This window comes from Sminthopsis crassicaudata, chromosome 4 (genome assembly GCF_048593235.1).
Source record: "Sminthopsis crassicaudata isolate SCR6 chromosome 4, ASM4859323v1, whole genome shotgun sequence".
Taxonomy (NCBI): Eukaryota; Metazoa; Chordata; class Mammalia; order Dasyuromorphia; family Dasyuridae; genus Sminthopsis; species Sminthopsis crassicaudata.
In genome coordinates this window covers 49,013,876-49,036,766 of record NC_133620.1, presented here as the reverse complement: position 1 = coordinate 49,036,766, position 22,891 = coordinate 49,013,876, and the positions used below count along the sequence as shown (strand labels likewise).

Sequence of the window (22,891 nt, the reverse complement as noted above, 5' to 3'; positions counted from 1 at the left end):
AACCAAGAAAAGGCTATGAATTTGGCAAGTTAAAATTTAGACACAGCATACCTCTCTATGAATCATTAATCTAATACCTCGTTTCTTTACTGAGGAACAGATAACCAGAATAGTATGTTTTTACTAACACATAAAGTGATGGAAGCTTGACATAAAACTACAAACCTCTTTGAGGCCCCACAAGCAATTAAACCCAAGACCCTTGGGAATACCAATGACCCTCAGACCACCAAGCCTACCTCCAAACTGCTTCCTACAGTCATCATTTAGGGCTACATCACTATCAACCTCTATTGTCCAGGATTTGCCATTCTCATCAGCTGATAATATGCCACATAGATCAAAACTTCCCTCAGACTCAGGTGAAAGCAACCCAGGACCCTTTACCCACACACCCTAAAAAAGCAGCAAAGATTGTTATTAGTTCCACTACTATAATCACTACATAATATAATTCCCTGTATAATCACAGGGAACAACTTTTATAGAGCAGAAACGTGATATTTCCACCACTATCACTGACCAGTGAGCAACTGCAAATAATTAGGTTAAGTCCAAAAGCCCTGTAAACAATTTTCATTGCCAAAGTAACTTTGATTGAACTGTCAACTTAATATCAGAAATAGACAAGGTTTTATCAATAGAAATTGCACTAAAGAACATTCATTCTATTTGCTTTTAAAAAACAGGACCCCTGTTTTTTAGTGTCCTTCATTTGAGTGTGAGCCTTTTAATGAACAGAATCAGGAGAATACTGTTCACAGTTACAGCAGAGTTATGTGATGATCAACTATGTCAGACCTCAGCTCTTCTGTGAAACAGTGATCCAAGACAATTCCAAAAGACTTGGGATGGAAAATGTCATCTTCATCCAGTAAAAGTATGGAGACAAGGTAAAACGAAGCATGCTATTTTCACCTTTGTTTTTGTTTTTTTCTTTCTTGTGATTACCCTTTTGTTTTTGTTTTGTTTTTTCAATAATATGACAAATAATAAAAATATGTTTAAAGTGATTGTACCTATATCATATTGCTTGCTGTCTTGGGGAGGAAGAAAGGAAGGAAGGGAGAAAAAATTTGAAACTCAAAATCTTACAAAACTGAATGCTGAAAACTATCTCTACATGTAATTAGAAAAAATAAAATACTATTAAGTGGGGAAAAAAAAGCCTAAAAAAAAAAAAGAATGTGAGCTCCTTGAGGACAGGGATTGTCTAGTCTTTTTCTCCTTGTACTCCAAGTGATAAATATAATACTTATCTAAAAAATACAAAAGCACTCAATGAATGTGTATTTACTCATTCATGCCAGGACATTAGACAAATTAACTATGCTGCTAAATGTTTTACCCAGTCTATTACAGAAAGGAAGGAAGAAAAGAAAGAGGAAGAGGAAAAAAAAAGAAAAGAAGAGGGAGGGAGGAGGAAGAAAAAGAGAAAAGAAAAGAGAAAAAGACAGAAGGGTAGAGAGAAATAAGTAATAAATTAACATACTCAATGCAACATAATGCAATTAAGATAATTGTTTAAATAATATTGTTACTAAATCTAATTCTAGAGTTAATCACAATTAAATAAATTATCTAATTTTAATTTTACCTCTATTCCTAAAAACTTGCAAACCTCAATAAAGATACTATCATCTGATGAAATTGAAACTATATCCACTCATATGAAAGAGTGTTCCAAATCACTACTGATCAGAGAAATGCAAATTAAGACAACTCTGAGATACCACTATACACCTGTCAGATTGGCTAAGATGACAGGAACAAATAATGATGAATGTTGGAGGGGATGTGGGAAAACTGGGACACTGATACATTGTTGGTGGAGTTGTGAAAGAATCCAACCATTCTGGAGAGCAATTTGGAACTATGCCCAAAAAGGTATCAAACTGTGCATACCCTTTGACCCAGCAGTACTACTACTGGGCTTATATCCCAAAGAAATACTAAAGAAGGGAAAGGGACCTGTATGTGCCAAAATGTTTGTGGCAGCTCTTTTTGTTGTAGCTAGAAACTGGAAAATGAATGGATGTCCATCAATTGGAGAATGGTTGGGTAAATTATGGTATATGAAGGTTATGGAATACTATTGTTCTCTAAGAAATGACCAGCAGGAGGAATACAGAGAGGCTTGGAGAGATATACATCAACTGATGCTGAGTGAAATGAATAGAACCAGAAGATCACTGTACACTTCAATGCTGTATGAAGATATATTCTGATGGAAGTGGATATCTTCAACATAAAGAAGATCCAACTCACTTCCAGTTGATCAATGATGGACAGAAATAACTACACCCAGAGATGGAACACTGGGAAGTGAATGTAAATTGTTAGCACTACTGTCTATCTACCCAGGTTACTTATACCTTCGGAATCTAATACTTAATGTGCAACAAGAAAATGGTATTTACACACATATATTGTATCTAGGTTTTATTGTAACACATGTAAAATGTATGGGATTGCCTGTCATCGGGGGGAGGGAATGGAGGGAGGGGGGAATAATTTGGAAAAATGAATACAAGGGATAATATTATAAAAAAAAATTACTCATGCATATATATACTGTGAAAAAAAAATTCTAAATAAAATTAAAAAAAAAAAAAAGATACTATCATCAATAAAATCACTAAAAGGAGATAACAGGAAGAAAAAAGAACTAAGGATTTAGATAGTGGATAATCTTACAACCAAAGTGTGATGATACCTGGGCATTAGGAGATCATCCAGTGCTTAATCTTTTTTTGGTCATGAACTGTTTTTAAAACAATTTTTAAAATGAGTAAGATAAAATATACAGGACTACAAAGGAAAACAATTATACTGAATTAGTTATCAAGAAAAAAAGTTTTAGAGATAATTTCATTGACTCCAAGTTAAAAACTCCTGATCTAATCCAACTTTTTACATATGAAGAAATTTACTCAAAGAGATTCAATGACTTGCCTATGACACTTGTGGGAATGGGGAGAGAGTGTTTTTCACAATCAGTACCCTTTCTACTCCTGGACAATACCTCCCTTAGTACCCACATAATTATAAAGCTGATTATGTGCACAATATGTGCAGTGCTTTGATAGCAAAGAAATGAAGATAAACTCGTTTTCTTTTTGTCAATAAAAAATAGATCAAAAGATACCTGTAGAACACGTGTTTTCTGTTGCTGACTATTTGACATTCTTCTTGACTTGGTCCTCTCTACTTCATGTCTATGAACCCATCCTCGAAGTTCATGATTCAACCTATTAAGCAAAATGTTCAATTGAATATGCTTCTAAAAAATAAATGTTTCAAAATACTCTAAACATTCTGAATAGGTGAAGGTATTTAATATATGTAGCTTTTAAACAAATCATTCATAAGGCAACTTACTCAAGCACAACTTCAAAACTGAAAGGATATTCACAGCTAAATACCTGCTAAGTATAAATAGAAGGAAAAATTTTTTCCATAAAAAATGATTCCAAAGTTTTCCTCTGCTTTTGAACTGTGCAAGCAAGCATCTCAAAGGTTTGAGAGAATTTAACATATTTCAGGATTCCTAATTATAAACTGATGTGTGAAAAACTTTGAAAATTACAATCCTGAAGATGGCATCGTAGAAGGAGCATTCTAGCCAAAATCTCCCAACATTTTCCTCCAAACAACTTTAAAATAGCCCATTAAATCAAATTGTGGAGCAGCACAGCCAGCAAAAAGCTTGGGCAAGACATTTTTCCAGGACAAGATAACTTGAGAGATTGGAAGGAGACATCTCTGACACTGAAGTGCGGGCTGATCAGGAGTGCACGGTGAGGCAACACTAGCTGTAGACTTTGGAAGAAGCAATGCAAGCAGCAAGCAGGGGCAGTATTGGGAGTTCTCACCATAGTGAGACAAAAAGGTGTTTGGAAAACTGGTCAGAAAGAAATTAAAGGAGATGCTTTGAAAACTCCAAATGATGAGTTTTCATGCAAACATTTTTTAAAAATTTAAAATGCTACATTTAAGTATGCAATTCCAACATGATGGAAAGTCCTTAACAGAAGGAACTGTTTTTTTGGTTTTTTATACCTTGTCCCTCACACAGAATCTGATACATAGAACTCTCTCTCTCTCTCTCTCTCTCTCTCTCTCTCTCTCTCTCTCTCTCTTTTTTTTTTTTTTTTTTTTTTTTTTTTTTGCCAAGGAAATTGGGGTTAGGTGACTTGCCCAGGGTTACACAGCTAGGAAATGTTAATTATCTAAGTCCACATTTGAACTCAGGTCCTCCTGACTTCAGGGCTGGTGCTCCACTGCACCACCTAGCTGCCCCAGAAATCTATTTAATTAATTAATACTTAACTGAATTCAATTAAATGAACCACAACCCTAGAAAATGTATAGTTAGGAATCCAATATTTAACGTGCAACAAGAAAATTGGATTTACATACATATATTATATCTAGGTTATACTGTAACACATGTAAAATGTATGAGATTGCCTGTCATCTAGGGGAGGGAGTAGAGGGAGGGAGGGGAAAATTTGGAAAAATGAATACAAGGGATAATGTTATAAAAAAAAAAAATCACTCATGCATATATACTGTCAAAAAAAATGTATAATTATAAAATTAATTAAAAAAAAAAAAGAAAATGTATAGTTAGGACTATTCTTAAGAGATTAGTTAGGAAACAATGAACATGAGATATATGTTGTTAAACAGTAAGAAAAACAGAGAAACACTCTAACTTCTTTTTCTTGACCAGACCAGTGGCTCTTCAATATTATGTGCTGGGAGTGTTGTTAAGCATGCACCACGTACATGGCACAAAAACATAGCAGGGAGATTAAAAAGTGACCGTAAAATTAATACTTGTAATCATGACGGTGTATGCAGTTTCCTCACTTGTCCACAGTGCTGCCAGTTCATTGTGACACAACTTCTGATAGTAAAAAAGAGCCAGTGCTATAAGCCAAAGATTTGAGAGATGCTGGTCTAGATACTATTGGTGATCCAATCATCTCTTTGAAATCAAAACCAGGCAAAGAGAGAACTGCTGATTACAGACAACTCTTCAGAAATTCTCACACAGACCAAACAACACTCACCTGAGAGATTCTGTACGGTTGATTATTGGCTGACAAGGAGGTGGAGGAATATACAACAGTGGCTCTTCAGTTACCACCATCAAAGCTTTGTCATTAGAGACAGATTGATCATATCTGGAATATACAAATACAAGTAATTGTTTCTTTATGATTCCAGAAACTTATAATAAAAGAAGCTGTGGAAAATCACCACCATCATTAAATATAGAAAACAATATAGTGTTTATAGCCAACTATAAAATAGAGGATAGAAAAAAAGAGTAGGTACATTAGCTTATGAAGAGCAAATAACAATCTGGTCCCAGATGCTATGGTCTTTTGTGGTAGCGTTATAATCACCAGTGATGGATTATAAGACCAGTCTTTAAAAAAACAATTCTCCTTCAAAGAGAAATTTTTACAAGAAACAAGAAAATAAATTCCAATACACTGGAGCTACAATTAAAATTGTAAAGGCTTTATCAACAGCCACAGTAAAAGACCACAGGTCCTGGAATCATATTTACTGACAATCAAAAGAACTAAGCCTGCAGCCAAAATTATCATATCCAGCAAAACTATCTATAATGTTGAATGAGAAAAAAGGGGACATTTAATAAGTTTGAAGATTTTCAATCTATCAATTAAACCCAAATTTAGTAGGAAAAAAAAACAACAACACAATTCTCTTTAGGTATAGCTCATACCTAGGGTAGTACTTAATCATCATATGTAATTTTAAAAGTAATAAATGTAGCCACTTTAAAAAATACTTCCAATTGCCTGAGCTGCTTACTTGAGATTTACAGATAGGAATCTGGGTCTGAGTGTAAGAGTAATGTGGAAGCAATAAGGAGTCAGAAGGGGTAATCTTATTGCTATTTATCCTCTCCAGAGTAGTTTTGATACATCTTATAGGCAACCTTAGTACTGCCTGGAATTGTTATATGTATTTATTACTTTATAAAACTTAGCTATACTACTACTTAGGCTTTTAAAAAGAGATCAATAAAGGGGTGGTTACTTACATTTTAAAAGAATTATTTTCTTCATAAAATAATTACAGGGCAAATTCAAAAGAAGCTCATTCATTTAATTTATATGCAATTTGTAACAGATCTATTATATATAAGGTGAATCTATGTGGTTAAATTATAAAATTGTGCCAAAAACAGATTTATTTCCCTGAAATGCTGAGTAGGAATTATTCCTTTCTCTCCTTGGACCCCTTTGCATCTTACCCCATTACAACAAGTGAAAGATGATGCCACACATGCACAAAAACATGTCAGGGAGATTAAAAAGTCAACATAAAATTAAATAGTTAGAAAAGAAAGTCAATCCATCACTTAGCAAAAAGAGTAGACTCTTCTAAATGCATCAGAGAAGTTGATTGGGAACAGTGGGAAAAAAAAAAAAGAATCCAACATCATGTTTCTATTTATTTAAAAAAACATTCACATATATAAAAATATATTTTAAAACATATATTCTTGCAAATTCTCTGAAAATCCCTTTGAAAACATATTTCTGACTTATTACCCTCTTTCCATGTGATAGACAAATTCTAGTAATGATTTCTGCACATCTGTGTCAAAGAGCTTTGTTCTGTCAGCCAAAAATGTTCTTCTGGAAAGGAAAAATATGATAGGAGAAATACTAGGAAAGGGACTGGGTGGAGCTGAAGGAGAAAGGAAAGTGAGCTCCATAAGCCAATGTGCAATCTGGAAACAATTAAACACACACTAACCCTGAAATGGTCTGTGGTCTAGGAGGTTTTTTAATCAAAGGAAAACACCCTCAACAAATGATCCATTATGGTCACATTAGACAACACTAAGATGTTTAAAAGTTTCTGGAACAGAATCTTAAATACAGATTCTGACGGCATGAGTACGAGACTGTACTGTCGCATACTTCCAAGATTTTTAAAAATAATGCATTTACAATATGATAGGCAAGTCAAAGTATGCAACTACAAATTTGGTTCTCTATTTTTTATCTCATACACAAGAGATCACTTTTATTACATAAAATAAACTTCATTAAGAAGAAACACAACTTTGATGGGTAAGTGGTAACTGAAAATTCAGCTTTAATGTTCATTCAAATACAGCCCCTTTAAAATGCTTTTTAAGCAACAATTGGCATCTTACCTTCAATACTGAGCACAGTGAAAAAAAGTAATTTCAGCCTAGTGCACTGATGTATTTCTTTTTTAGAGATATCAAATAATTTAAGTATATATTCTCACATATCGTGATACAGATAGTCAAAAAATTATAATCCTTTCTATTTTTTATTAGTTATCAGGTGTCCAGGATAAAATATTAGTGATAATGACTTCTGAAATGAGAAGAACATACCTTAAATTTCAGAAATTCACTGAAACAAAAATAAAATTCAGTCTACAACTCACTAAGTGAAATTCAGAATGCTATATTCTAAATAGAATATACAGTCTCTTTTGGTGCTAATTAATAGAGATAAGAAGATAAAAACTACTACTAGCACCTGAGTTGAGTCTTGAAGAAAACTAGGGAATACTAGAGGCATGGGGACAGTCAGCACAAAGGTATGGAGATAGTAGAAGGAACATGATGTAAGCAGATCAGTATGGCCATCATCTCTTCCTCAAAGTTTTCATGATATTTCCACAAATTAATTACATAATCTCAAGCTTCCATGAAGATACTTTTCGAGAAAGCATGGCAGAGTGGGTAGAGAGCCAGCTTCAGAGCTATTAACACCTGTGATATACCTTCCATAGGTAAATCAGGCCAAGTCACAGAGTCTGTCAGTGGTCTGAACAATGAAGCTGCTAACCTGCACCAGAAGTCGTCATTTGTTCACCAGAGCCTGTCCCTATGTTTATATTGGTCTATATTTATATGGTATGTGTACACCCCCCCACACACACACACAGAGTATATATTGTGCTGTGGTCTTATGAGAACACATAAAGTTACTTAAGTAAAGCACTCTTTCCTTTTCCTTCTTTGTAACTCTAGCATCTAGAAGTGTGCCAGGTATATAACAGATAGACATTTAATAAATGTTTATTCATTGATATGAAGGCCAATAAATAAGAGCCACCAGGATCTGTATTAGGTGATAAATTTGGATGAAGTGAAGGGGATATTGCCTAGAATTCCATGGCTGTGATAATAATTCTCCTGGCTGGGATAGATTATGGCAAGAAAAAATCAGAACTATCCTTACTTCCACTGGAACCATTACAGCCTGGTATAGTCAATATTAATAAAGTTCTTAATTATTTCTCCTGCTAGATCTTGCCTAATAGGAGATATTTATAACATGACTATAGACCATATTCTTTTCTATCTAGAACTATAAAGAAATTAGGAAATCTTGAAGGCATATTAAATTTAAATGTTCAAAAGCAATCCTGTAGTATATGCACTAAAAGTCCTCATCTTTTTCCTAAAAAGGTGGTAAATCTTAACATATTTATGCTGCACATACTACATTAAAGAATAATAATTTATTTTATCTAATTCCAATCTGCAAAGAAAAAGAACTCAAATACAATGAGAATGGGTGAATTGAGGCAGTAACAGGACTCAAGCCAGTTCTCTCTGTCCCATACACATTCCTGGCCACATCAAATCACTAGTCACACAAGCATCAGTATTTTCCTTGTACATTTTGTGCCTAAAAATCCACTAGTCCTTTTTTCTAATTGTCATTTACACATAGATAGGAAAATCAGAAGATCATATCATAATGTCTGCCACTTATAGAGTACTTTTAGTTTTACAAAGTATTTTACAAATATTAATTTCATCTAATTTTAATAACTAAGGTACATGTAAACTATTACAATCTCTACTATACAACATAGATGAGTAAATAATTTCAAAGAGCTTAGGTGGTATCTCAAAAAATCCAAAAGAATTTTCTTGCTGTTTCCCAAAGATGGTATTTCATCTCCATCTTCTTTCTCTGTCTGTGCTTTAGCTGGGACTGTTCTCAGAAACTGTCCTGTCATCCCAAGCTTACTTCAGATGCTAGCCACCTTCTGCTTGAGATATTTCCCATTCCCTCCCCTCAGCTGCCTTTCCTAAATAATGTCTTTTACTTATTTTCTATGCCTATGCATGAACACACGCATACACACACACACACACACACACACACACACACACACACACACACACCCTTCCTTGAAGGCAGAGATAATTTCATTTTCATGCCCAACACAGTAATTGGTATTTTAATGCTTACTGATTTAGAAAAGATAATTTAGAGGTCATCTATTCTAATCTCCCCATTTTTACAGATGAAGAAAAAACAGGAAGAGAGGAGAAATGACTTGCCTTTGATCATACTACAAATTTACTGGTAGAGCTGAGAATAGAAACCAAATTGTATGATTTATGAACAAGTATTAAATTACTTCTACTTTTTAGTTTTATTAGGTCAACTAAGAAGTCAAAATTTAACAGACAGTGTATGTGCAAGAATGTTTGTGGCAGCCCTCTTTGTAGTGGCCAGAAACTGATTGAGTAGATGCCCATCAATTGGAGAATGGCTGAATAAATTGTGGTATATGAATGTTATGGAATATTATTGTTCTGTAAGAAATGACCAGCAGAATGATTTCAGAAAGGCCTGGAGAGACTTACATGAACTGAGGCTGAGTGAAATGAGCAGGACCAAAAGATCATTATATACTTCAACAGTAGTATATGATGATCAATTCTGACGGAAGTGGCCCTCTTCAACAATGAGATGAACCAAATCAGTTCCAATAGAGCAGTAATGAACTGAACCAGCTACAGCCAGCAAAAGAACTCTGGGAGACGACTATGAACCACTACATAGAATTCCCAATCCCTCTATTTTTGTCCACCTGCATTTTTGATTTCCTTCACAGGCTAATTGTACACTATTTCAAAGTCCATTTCTTTTTGTACAGCAAAATAACTGTTTGGACATGTATACATATATTATATTTAATTTATACTCTAACATATGTAACATGTATTGGTCAACCTGCAATCTGAGGGAGGGGGTGGGGAAAAGGAGGGGAAAAATTGGAACAAAAGGCTTGGCAATTGTCAGTGCTGTAAAATTATCCATGCATATATCTTGTAAATAAAAAGCTATTTTAAAAAAAAAATTTTAATAGGCAGAATCACCTGTAATTGTTTTTCTGGATGGCACCAGCAACTTTTCTTGGAACTGAATCTTGCTCCTCAGTAGCTGAGAATCCTAAAAGATGTCTACTCTGATGTGCAGAGTTCATATTAGAAGTCACTGTGCTGGAATCCCGTTCAAACATACTGAAATACAAAAGAAGATAATAGTCAATATAATGACAATGTCACATATAAGTATATTTTAGACTGCCAAGAAACAAATTAAAATTTCTCTGTAAGTCAAATTGTGCTAAAAAAAAAAAAAAAATTGAAGTAAATTGATACAATGTAGTTAAGTGCTTTTAGGGCAAATCTGTTGTTCATTATGAACAATTCTTATAAGATATAAAAAAATAGCTGTTTTTATAAAGGGGGAAAGAACAAAGACCAATTTAATATATTTTAAGAATATTTTTATGTGTCTATATACATACATACATATATATGTGTAGGTATATATTTACATTTTATATATCTACATACATATCTATTTTTTAAAAATATCAACCTCAGGTGACAAGTTAGGAAATTCCTTCAGGATTACTGGAAATTTCAGTTCTCAACCATAAACAAAATGTTTATAAGAAAAATAAGAATCACTATACCTTCATAACTCCAGACCATAGACAGGCTCCTAATAGCAAATTATTTCTTAATAAAACTTTGCTGCTGTTCTTATTTACATTGAAGATCCCCCTTTCCACCTTGTTATCCCTTTCACCGAGATGGACTCAATGTGAATTTAATGATTTCTAAGTTAATATTTATTTTTTCTAACTCATTAATAATACACATGGAGCCTTAAAGATTAATAAAATTTTAGTATACTTTATCTTACAAGACAAAGAGACAAAAGGTAATACTTGCCCTCAAGGAATTTACAACTTAGTACTAAAAAGGAAGCCCAAAAATGTGAGGAAGGGAGGTGCTTGACAAAGAGAAATAAAGGATGGAAACTGAAGCGATGCTGAAAACTATCTTTGCATGTATTTGGAAAAATAAAAAGCTATTAAAAAAGAAAATTGACAGTAAAATTTACTTAAATGGAGGTTCCAGAAGGAACTCCCCATTACTCATTCTCCAATCAAAGGAATGGGGGAAAGAGGCCTCAAGGGTAAAAGGTACTGAGGAGGTGTGAGGTCCTGAGCTGAAGTGACATGATCAGGAGAAAACGACAGGTGTTTAAGGTCATCTCCTTTGGGGGAAATGTGGAAAAAGGAATGTATATGGGAGTTTAGTATCTTCAAATTTCAGTCTGAGGGAGTAAAAAGAAGATAAATAGCATTGGGGGGAAAAAAGGATGAATATTATCTTCCAATTGTAGAAGAGTTGATAAAAGGATAAAACTGTTCTTTTAGTGATGATTTTTCCTTCAATAGCAGAGTCAAGAGCAAGAAGACTACATCCTTTTCTCCTTGCTTATTTTCTACTTCTTCAATCCTCTATTTCTATTCTTTACTCAAACTACTATGCACAAAACGCACCTATTCCCTTCTTATATATCATTATCAAAGATGCCATCAGTTTATGTATACCTTATGCTGATAAAAATAGGTATTTTTGAACCAGATCTTTGGCTTCAATAATATAATGAAAAAAATCCTACAAAGCAGATCAATATTTGCTCTGAAATTTACACTCAAGTTTGAGCAGTTAAGTGACTAACCTACTGTGACACAGTCCATGTGAGTCATAATTTAGGCTAGAAACTATATCTTTGCCTTGGAGGTTAACTCTTTATGTAATACTGCTTTTCAAAATAATTTTCATAAAAAGGAAAGTAGAAATGTAATTCAATAGTTATAAATGTTCTCCTGATTATCTTCTTTTGGAGGAATGGGATGAAAGACAATAATAAGGTCCAAGATTTTTTCACACTTTTGTTATTTTCTTCTCCTTCAGGTATCCTAAGACTCCATTTCTCAATTTTCTCAAAGTTTTGTCACCTCAAATTCAGCCTACATCTCAGTACATCTGATCCAATCCAAATGCTTTTCCAATCTTCATTATCCGCAATGCCATTTAAACCTCCCTGGTAAGAACAACTGGGCCTATGAGAATAGGAGCACATATATGGTATCTCCACTGTCCCTCATGCCAAAAAGTTTATTAAGAAAATCTTTATAGTTGTTGGTGGAGTTATAAACTGATCCAACCATTCTGGAGAGCAAGAACTATGCTCAAAGGGCTATCAAATGGTGATACCCTTTGATCCAGCAGTGTCTTTATTGGGCTTGTATCCCAAAGAGATCATAAAGGAGGGAAAAGGACCCACATATGCAAAAATGTTCTTTGTAGTACTTTCTGTAATGACAAAGAACTGGAAATTGGGTAGTTGCCCATCAAATGGGAATGGCTGGCTATCAGTTGGGAAATGGAAGAATAAATCATAGCATATGGAAATAATGGAATACTATTGTTCTATAACAAACTATCTAAAGGATGACTTTAAAAAGGCCTGGAGAGACCTACCTGAACTGATACTGAGTAAAGTGAGTAGAACCAAGAGTACATTTTACATAGCAACATAATCAATTATGATGGACATGGCTCTTTTCAATGTAGAGGTGGTTCAGGAAAATTCCAATAGATTTATGATGGAAAGAGCCATTTGGCATCCAAAGAGAGAACGATGGAGACTGAATGTGGATCAAAGTATAATATTTTCACCTTTATTTTGCTGTTGGTTGGTTGCTTGTTTTTGTTTTTGTTTTTCTCTTGTGGGTTTTTTTCCTCTTTTGATCTGATTTTTCTTCTGTAACATGATGAATATAAAAATGTTTAGAAGAATTGTACATGCTGAAGCTATATTGGATTGTCTGCTATCTAGGGTGAGAGGTGGGAAGGGAGAAAAATTTGAACACAAGGTTTTGCAAAGTTAAATGCTGAAAACTATCTTTGCATGTTTTGGAAAAATAAAATTCTATTAAAAAAGAAAATTGACAATAAAAAGATTTATGGGGAAAAAATCTCTGCAGACCATTTCCACCTTTCTTTTCTTTTTTGTTTTCCTTCCAATTCCATCCTTAAATAATTATAGCTTGATTCTACTTTGTTAAGTCTCTCTCAAGAAGTTTTCTTTAAAACTGATTTTATTGGCCACCAACTGTTGCTATTCTTTTTATGACTTGGGAAGTCAAGTGTTTTCTGAATAAATAAGTTTTATGTTTATCTGATCTCTTCATTCTAATAAATGATTTATACCAGTTAAGTTTCTGTATGAAGTTATTATAATCACTGCTGATGCCAAGCCATGTATGCCATACATAATGATTTAATTTGGAGAATTTTTTGAATTCTTTTTAGAACTTATCTACCTTTCCAAACTTTCTAATAGATGTTACACTTTTTTTAAAAATTATTTTTATGGTGATCTTCTTGTAATTATTTGTTGTAAACTTATTTGGAAGCACAAGCTGAATACAGGCTCCATGAAATATTTATAAATGGTCTGAAAAGTGTCTTATTCTTAACAATACCCACTCACTTCTTTTCTGCTATTCTCACACTACAAAAGTAGAAGGGCCATTTTGTATTTCTTTGTTTCATAAGTTACCATAACTAAAGAATTTGTCATCAAGAAGCCAGGCTGTTAGTGATAAACCTTTGTAAAATTAATTCACATTAACATCTAATGTTTTAAAATCTACTAAGCCTTTTCCTTGTGACCATCTCGTAAAACAAGAAGCATGAGTTTTATTTTATTTATTTATAGTGCAAATCCTTCTTGTGTTTCTCTATAATTATTCCATAAGGCATTAAAAGTCATTAAAAGTAATCTAAAAGTAATTTTATCATCATGATCATAAATAAAAAATTTGTTAACATATTTACATCCTCTTCTAAAGAGAATACAATGATTAGACATAAGACTTAATTCATGTTTTGGGCCAACAGGCAGCAAAACACTGACTAATAAGATGCAATTTATGTGATTTCAATTTCAAAAAATTCCTTGGAAACAGTGCCACAATCATTGTTGCTTTACTTTCCCTCTCCACTTAGCCTTAGGGTACAGAACTCCGTAAAATCTAGCCCTGGCACAAAATTCCAAATTAGAAAATGAAGTTAAGATATAACTAAACAGAAGGTTAACACTATGAAGGAATATCATGGATCAAGAGATGACCAAAAAGTATAACCAGAAGAGAGTAACTCCAAATCAACTTTATGTAGAGCCTCAGAGGAAAAAAATGTCTTGGCCAAAAGGACCACAAGACTATTTGAAAGAAATTAAGATATTTAAAAAAAAAAAAATGAAATTTTTAATGAAAAAGAGTTCTAAAATTGGAAGCTGAATAAATAGCTTGAAACAAAAGATGGAAAACAATACCCAACTAATGGACTCTCTGAAGATTAGACTAGAGCACAAGGAACTCAATTATGGAACAGATATATAAAACAGAAATAACAGAATAAAAGAAAAATATTTTTTAACTGAAGGTTCTACTTATTAAAAACTAGTAAAAAAGAGATGATTTAAGGATCATTAAATTTCCTAAAAAAGATGACAAAACAAAAAGCCTAGATATCACATGTCATGGAATCACAAATGAAACCTTCTCAGATCCACTGGCATAAGAGGGCAAAGAAAAAACAAAAAGAAGCCACCTGTTACCTACAGAAAGTAAACTCCAAAATGAGAAGATCTAGGAAAGTTATAAATAAAATTCAAGGCATCCAGGTGAAATAAAAAATTATGCAAGCAAACCATGAAGAAAAAATTAAATATCGAGGAACTAGTTAGGACCACATAATATTTGGCAGCAACTTCCACAAAAGTGGAAAAAAAAAAAAAATGAAATCTGATATTCCAAAAGACAGAAAATAATTATTTATAACCCAAAATAATTTATGTTGCAACACAGAAATATAATCCTAAAGAGGCTGAAATAAAGTAACAAAGTAAAAGTAAAGAAACAAGTAAATGTCCCTTCAGAATGTTTTCAGAAGTCACAGGAGAAATCAGATAAGACAAACAGAAGACCTGAAGGTAGTTTGTTCTGTTGTGAAAGTCTTAAGAAAGGAAATACAAGAAAAGGAATAGGATAACACTAGGAAACAAAGGTACAAAAGCTATAAAAACAAAGGACATAGATATCACATAATCTTCATCTTTAAATGAACCAGAAAAAAAAGGATTTAGGACACATACAAAATCTGGTTTAGAAAATATTCACTAAACTGAACACAAAAACTGTGAGGAAGAAAGAAAGGGAAGAACTGGGGAAGAAACTTTGGGTGGTAGATTGTAAAGGGGGGGGGGAGGTTAAAAGGAAAGAAAGAAAAGAACCAACATATTGCAAGGAAAACAGAAAAGGGGCCATGGAGAGGAAGATTTCGGTTTAGGCTAATACAAGACTCACAGTTCTTTTTCACCATATTCTAAGATGTAAAGAAAGAGAAAGACCAGTGCTCTGCCACTTGTGTAGACATCTAAATTTTAATGTTTCTTAAAGCTGTCAAGAGAAGCCTCTATAGCAAAAGCTCTAAGTCTGAGGTCTCTTACATGCATGCACACATACTCACAGATACACAAAATTTTGTATATGTGAAATATATACACTAAAAATAAAATGTTTGTATATAAATATATGCATACATATGCACACACACACACACACACACACACACACACACACACACACACACACACACATACAATCTCCAGACTTGCAACTCCAACTGCCTATTAAGTACCTTAAAACTGGATCGCCATTTTTGTTGTTCAGTTATTTCAGTTGTGCCTGACTCTCAGTGACCATATACAGATATGTGTACACACACACACATATACATATATAGTTTATGGTTCTCAAGTGAAATCACAATTCTTTGTGGCTTCCCAGGGAAATTCCCTGGTATATGGTTAAGAGGTATTATCACCAAACACTTTTCTCACTTTAGATCTGTTTTAGTTAATCTACTTCTCCCATAAAGGTTATCCATTCTGCTTTCATATTATAACTAGCATTATGGGCATGAAGAAATTGTTTCATCTCACTGTATTTATTCTATGAATAATTTTTTCATTTGATTTGTTTTACTAATTCTTACCATATTTCTGTAAAATAGACAAAAACAAATCATTTATATTAATTCCAGGAGTAGTAGTCACTGAGAGATAAGCAATATTCAAGATTAGGCAGAATATCTGCTACCTGGTAGAGAGGTTTCTTGACCCCTCAGTGTGATGTTACTATGATATCTGGAGTCTAGGAGAAAGGGCTATCAAAGGTTATATTTTAAAATTCCTGAAACTGCCCTTTAAGCTCTCCTAATTCCTATCTAAATGCCAAAGCTAAAGGATTAATAATAGTATTTTCCACACATACCTCCCAATCCAGTATAGTGCTGGCTCACATGTGTACCCATCTCTTTATACCAAAGATGAAATCCAAAGAAGGTGAAAAGATAGCCAATGACTATACAAATATTTGTTCAGAGATTTAAATAAATTGGACTACTGGGGGGAGAGGAACAACAGTGGCCTTGTCTATGCTATCTCTATGAGTCTCCTAATACTCAATAACACCTGGTATTTAAATGTATTTTATATCTTCAGTTTATTCGTCAGTTTGATAAATGTGGAAAACATTCTTAGCCAAGAATTGAACTGGATTTCATTTGTAAATCAAGCTGAACAAAACCCAGTATACTTGGTGGTTTGAATTTTGACATTTAAGTTATACTTGTGAGCTAGAGCCAGCAGTGACATCATACAGCAAAATGTGTTCAATGATTAAATGAAAAAAATTAGAGCCAGATTTCTGAAGACAGGCTCATCTCAGAATAAGGAACTGGAATTTTTCATGCACAATAATGAAAAGCTAACAAGGTTAGGAAATGTTGGAATGAAGACTTTTTCCTTCTAAGCAGTTCCAGACAACACCAACCCAATGCCACACGTTTCTTTGTGACTTTCTTTTATTATAAATGGTCTTAGAAGTAAGTTAAGGACTAACTTATCCTTTAGTAGTATGATTTTCTCTCCACAAGTTTAACATCTAATGAAGAAAAAGTACTCAGGATGAAAGAAATTAATATTATGCAATTATATTAATAACTAATTATTAAAATGTGATTTATTGTTTCTCCTTCATTTCTGTTAAAACTCAATTCCTAAAAAGTCACTCCATCTCTGAAGGGCAAGGCTAAGTGATGAGATTTGCTCCTAACTATCCAGGCCCTTCCTCATTAGTGGAGTAAGACCCCACCCAATTGGGAGACCCAATTTCTGTTTAGAGTATAAACAGAATCCAGTCAGGGAGAACCTTTGCTTGGTCCCCTTCATTAGAATTTTGGGCAACTCAGCTCATGAAGGAGAAAATTAGCTAGAGAGGTGCAGATGGAGATAGCTTGCCTTAGCTTAGATGCTTTGAGACTGCTGAGTTTTAAGATCAAGTCACATTTTCAGTAGGAGAAGTAGAAGGCTTTTAGTCCACCTCCCTCATTAAATGTCCACCAATCGAGAAAGATCCCTTTCAGAAGGGATGTATAGCATTTGATTGTCACTAATTATAAAGGGAATTATTAATTACCTAGAAACTGTTTCTCAGGATTTTCATTTGTCTCGGGAAGGTTTTCAAAAGAGGAAACAATGGCAAATCTAAGTATACAGTACATTTTCTTTTAATTATTACTTTAAGATTTTTTTGGCTTATTGTTTATAGGGGAAATTTATTCTGTTGACCTTTGAAATGTACAGGAAAAAAACAAAGGCATATCTACACAGCAAGAAAAGCCACATGACACCATGATCCCACCATAAGCCCTTTCTAAACTGCCTCCCCATACCTACCGGACTCTGGCCTCCAGATGCTCCCAAGGCTCCCAACTGTAGGCATTTCCTGGCCCCATGCACAATGTTCTCATCATCTCTGTCTCTTGGCTCTTCTTAGCTTCTTCTAAGTCCTAATCAAATCTGATCTTCTTCACAAAGCCTAACTCTAGTCTCCCCTTTCAGTTAATTTTCTCTAATCTAGCTGGTATTGCCCTCGTTTTTTGTACACAGTTGTTTGCATCACCTCTTCCTCAGCTCCTTGCATGCCCAGCATTTCGCCCAGTGCCTGATACATAGCAGGGGCTGAATACATGTTTATAAACTTATTGACTGAGACAATTCCCTTCCGAGTTTGTCTATTGCTCCTCACATATACAATATAGAGGTCCATGTGCTTTTTCAAAGGCAAGCAAAAGAATAAAGAGCTGTCTATAATTCTACTCGGAGACACAAAAAAAACTTATTATATACACTCTATTTCCTCCAATATTTCCATGATAAAAAGTAACTGTCTGCCATTGACAATTACCAACCTACTTCCAAGAAATGAAAAATAAATGACACGATGGCATTTAGCAGAGAAAAATTAAGAGAATCCACTAAAAGATGAAACAGGCAAAGAAAAATTCCAAGACCTGTAAATTGACAAGAATAATCCTTTCATATACCTATGCTTAACAAATGACAAAATTACAGGTTATAACCTTCCTACTTAATAAAATTGATGTTCTTCCAACAAGTTCATCAGCCTTCACTACCTAATCAGTTGTTTTGGAATAGATTCTTGCTGCTTAGGCTTTATTTAAAAGAAGAAAAAATTTCTTAATTTAAGCATGGTAGAACTTTCTTTGATAAAATAATAATAATATACATAATAATATCCTATTTACTCAAAAATAAAAAAATTCCACTTCCCCAAACTGTTTCTCCTAAATGCTCAAGGAATGGTACTATATTTCTTTTCCATATACAATCTTGCAAGTTAGAACCAGATACGTATACACAAGTCTGAGATAAACTTGTAGGATTTATCATGTGGTGGAGTTAAAACAAAGTGGCTCCAAGTTACATAATCCTTTTTAAAAAGCATAACATAACAAACTGAACATACCAACACAGATTAGCAGAGTATAAAAATTATCCAAATACTTTAAAGTCTATTAAATTCATTTCCTCCATGAATATTATTTTGATTATGCCTCTACTTGTTTATCTCTATTTTCTGAGTTATAGAACTTACATTCTTACACACTACTTAGAATTTATGTACCATCTTACACTGATCCCAAAAGTGAGCAAAGCTTAACACTAACACTAAGTCAAGAAGGAAGCTGGAAGAACAAACAAACAAACAAAAAACTCAACCATGAAGAGTCACTTTGATGACAAAGAAGTTCAAGGCAGAAAATCAGCAAATCTATAAACAGTCTGAGAAAAAAAAAATACAGAATGGACATAAATCTAATAAGAATTTCCAGAAAAGCTAAAGAGATTTTTTAAAAGAACAACAAAAAAATCTTTAAAACCCAAATAAGAGAAGTATAAGAAAAGACAGTTTACTGTTTTGTTTGTTTTTAAAGAAAACTATGCAAGAAAATTATGAAAAGAAAATTAAGAGCCTGGTAAAAAGGAGATATAAAACTTTACATAGAAAATAATACCTTGAAAGAATTCGCCAAATGAAAGGTAATGACTCTAAGAAACACCAATAAATAAAAGTATGGGAAAAAAGAAGAAAATATAAAATATCTCAAAGGAAAAAAGTGACCTGGAAAAAAGATCAATGAGATATCATTTAAGAATCATGAGACTACTGGAAAGATATGCACAAAAAGAAATCTTACACATACTTCAAAAAATTATAAAAGATTGCACAGATATCTTAGAACCCAAAGTGAAAGCAGAAATTTAAGAAATTTAAGAAACCTTAAAAAAAAAAAAGTAAAAACTCCCAGGATTTAATAATCTAGCCAACATCTAGAACACCCAGGTAAAAGAGAAAAAACTGTAAGCAAACAAACAAACAAAAAAAAAAAATTTCAAGTACTGCAGAGCCTCAGTTAGGATCATACAAGATTTAGCTGCCACAACTATAAAGGAAAAAAATACTATGAACATGATGTTCCAGAAGGTAAAGGATCCAGGATTACAACCAAGAATAACATATCCATCTAAAATTATATTAATTTTATACAGGGAAGGCATTTAATGAAATGGAGGAATATTCTTGATTAAAAGACCAGAGCTGAGAAGAAAATTTGACAAGAAAACATCACATTGAACTTTTTATTTCAAAAATTTCCTTCTTGGGAAGCAATAAAATGGAAAAATATTTTTACATCCAAAGGATCTGACAAAGTCCTCTCTTCAAAAATATATAGAGAATTGACTCAAATTTATAATAGTTCAAGCCATTCTACAACTGATAAATGGTCAAAGGATATGAACAGACAATTTTCAGGTGAAGAAATTGAAACTATTTGTAGACACATGAAAAGGTGCTCCAAATCACTATTGATCAGAGAAATGCAAATTAAGACAACTCTGAGATACCACTACACACCTGTCAGATTGGCTAGGATGACAGGAAAAGATAATGACAAATGTTGGAGGGAATGTGGGGAAACTGGGACATTAATACATTGTTGGTGGAACTGTGAACAAATCCAACCATTCTGAAGAGCAGTTCGGAACTATGCTCATAAAGTTATCAAATTGTGCATATCCTTTGATCCAGTAGTGTTTCTGGCTTATATCCCAAAGAGATCTTAAAAGGAAGGAAAGGGACCCACATGTGCAAAAATGTTTGTGGCAGCCCTTTTAGTAGTGGCAAGAAACTGGAAACTGAGTGGATACCCCTCAATTGGAGAATGGCTGGATAAATTATGGTATATGAATGCTATGGAATATTATTGTTCTGTAAAAAAGGACCAGCAGAATGAGGCCTGGAGAGACTTACATGAACTGATGCTAAATAAAATGAGCAGAACCAGGAGATCATTATACACGGCAATAACAAGACTATACAATGATCAATTCTAATGGATGTGGCTCTCTTCAACAATGAGAGGATTCAAACCCGTTCCCCTTGTTCAGTGATGAAGAGCCATTTATACCCAGAGAGAGAACCATGGGAACAGAATGTGGAACACAACATAGCATTCTCACTCTCTGTTGTTATTTGCTTACACTTTGTTTTCTTTCTCAGTTTTTCTTTTCCTTCTTGATCTAATTTTTCTTGTGCAGCAAGATAACTGTATAAATATGTATACATATGTTGGATTTAACATGTAGTTCAACATATTTAACATGTATTGGACTACCTGCCAGCTATGGGAGGGGACGGGGGGAAGGAAAGGAAAATTTGAAACAAAAGGTTTTGCAAGGGTCAATGTTGGAAAAATTACCCATGCATATGCTTGGTAAATAAATAAATAAATAAATAAATAGAATTTTCCTTCTTTTATTACAGTGACTATTTTGGAATATCCTCAGACTCTTTGGTAGTCTAGTATAGTGGAAAGAATACTAGATATAAAATCAAAACATTTGGTTCTGTGGCCTAACGCTGAAATTTACTAGCTGAGAAACCATAAGCAAATTCACTATGCCTTAGTGATAAAATATGAACAATAACATTTGTATGTCTCTCTCACAGAGTGGTTGTGATAAAAGCACTTTTTAAAATGTAATTGAGTCACTACTGTTGTTGCTGACTATTTACTTCATCTCACCACTCAATACAAAAATTACATAATACCTAAAAAGAAAGTCTTCTAAAGTAGCCATGTAAAGCAACAAAGGATATCAGGTCAGGCAAAAAAGAAAAAACAGTATCAAGAGGCTGATAATAACTTTTATTAAAACTCAAAATAAAACCCACTGGACATTTGTAGAAAGATGGCAACATTTTAGGACCAGAAGAGTACAAATGCCCAAGAATAATACCAGATTAGCCCAAAATCGAACCGGAAGGAACAATAACAACAACCAAAGAGAAACAACTACAAGCTCCTCCATCTACTTAATAGCTGCACAAAAAGAATGCCAGGATCCTGCAGAAGCTTGAAGCACAGAGACACATCAGCAAAGAGGAGATAGGGCCTGATGAACACCAAGGAGGACAGCACAAAGAAAATTGACAGCTCAGCATCTGGGCAGCCCCAAACAAGGAAAAGTAGAAAAAAGGTCTTGATAAATTTCCCACAACTCAGTGTGATTCACCCTAGAAGTTCTGGGCCCAAGTAGGTTAGAATCTGTTTAAGGCACAGTAAGGAGTTATCAGAGACCAGTACCCATGAATCCCCATATAAGCTCAGGTAGTTTAGCTTCTAGCACCAAGAGAGCCCAGATCCAAGCCACAGCAAGAGAAAGTGTCACAGAGGTAGCTGGGAAACAAAGCACCCATGGTCTTCTAAAAGGCCTTTACCAGCAATATCAACAACATTTGGGTGCGACCTGGTAGGTTCACAGAAAGGGAGAGAGTTTTCTGGATTTATCAAATACTAGGTTGCTAGAGAGCAAATTGGAACTATGCCCAAAAGGCCATAAAACCGTGCATATTCTTTGATTCAGCAATGTCACTATTGGATCTGTATCCCAAAGAGATGATAAAAGAGAAAAAATGATCACATGTACAAAAAATATTTGTAGCATCTCTTTTTGTAGGGACAAGGGACTGGAAACAGAGCATATGCCTATTATTATATAACTAATCTATTCCACTGACTTACTACTATATTTCTTAGTTAAATCAGTACCGGATTGTTTACATAATTACTGCACTGTAATATAGTTTGAAACCTAGTACTGCCAGGTTGCCTTCCTTAATATTTTTTTTCACTAATTCTCTTGATATTCTTTTTTCTCTTCAATAGTATTTT

General features: G+C 33.8%; 1 protein-coding gene across 2 annotated transcripts in view; it reads right to left on the bottom strand.

Annotated features, from left to right (window-relative positions):
• The window catches only part of ATF6 (activating transcription factor 6), a 180,041-nt gene that overhangs the window by 105,688 nt on the left and 51,462 nt on the right, over positions 1 to 22,891 (bottom strand). For both annotated transcript variants that reach the window (XM_074266443.1, XM_074266444.1), the window contains exons 10-12: positions 10,226 to 10,369; positions 5,082 to 5,195; positions 3,149 to 3,251 (exon numbers count right to left, since the gene is read on the bottom strand). In XM_074266443.1, the coding sequence (XP_074122544.1) occupies positions 3,149 to 3,251; positions 5,082 to 5,195; positions 10,226 to 10,369 (361 nt within the window). The remainder of the gene's footprint in view (positions 1 to 3,148; positions 3,252 to 5,081; positions 5,196 to 10,225; positions 10,370 to 22,891) is intronic.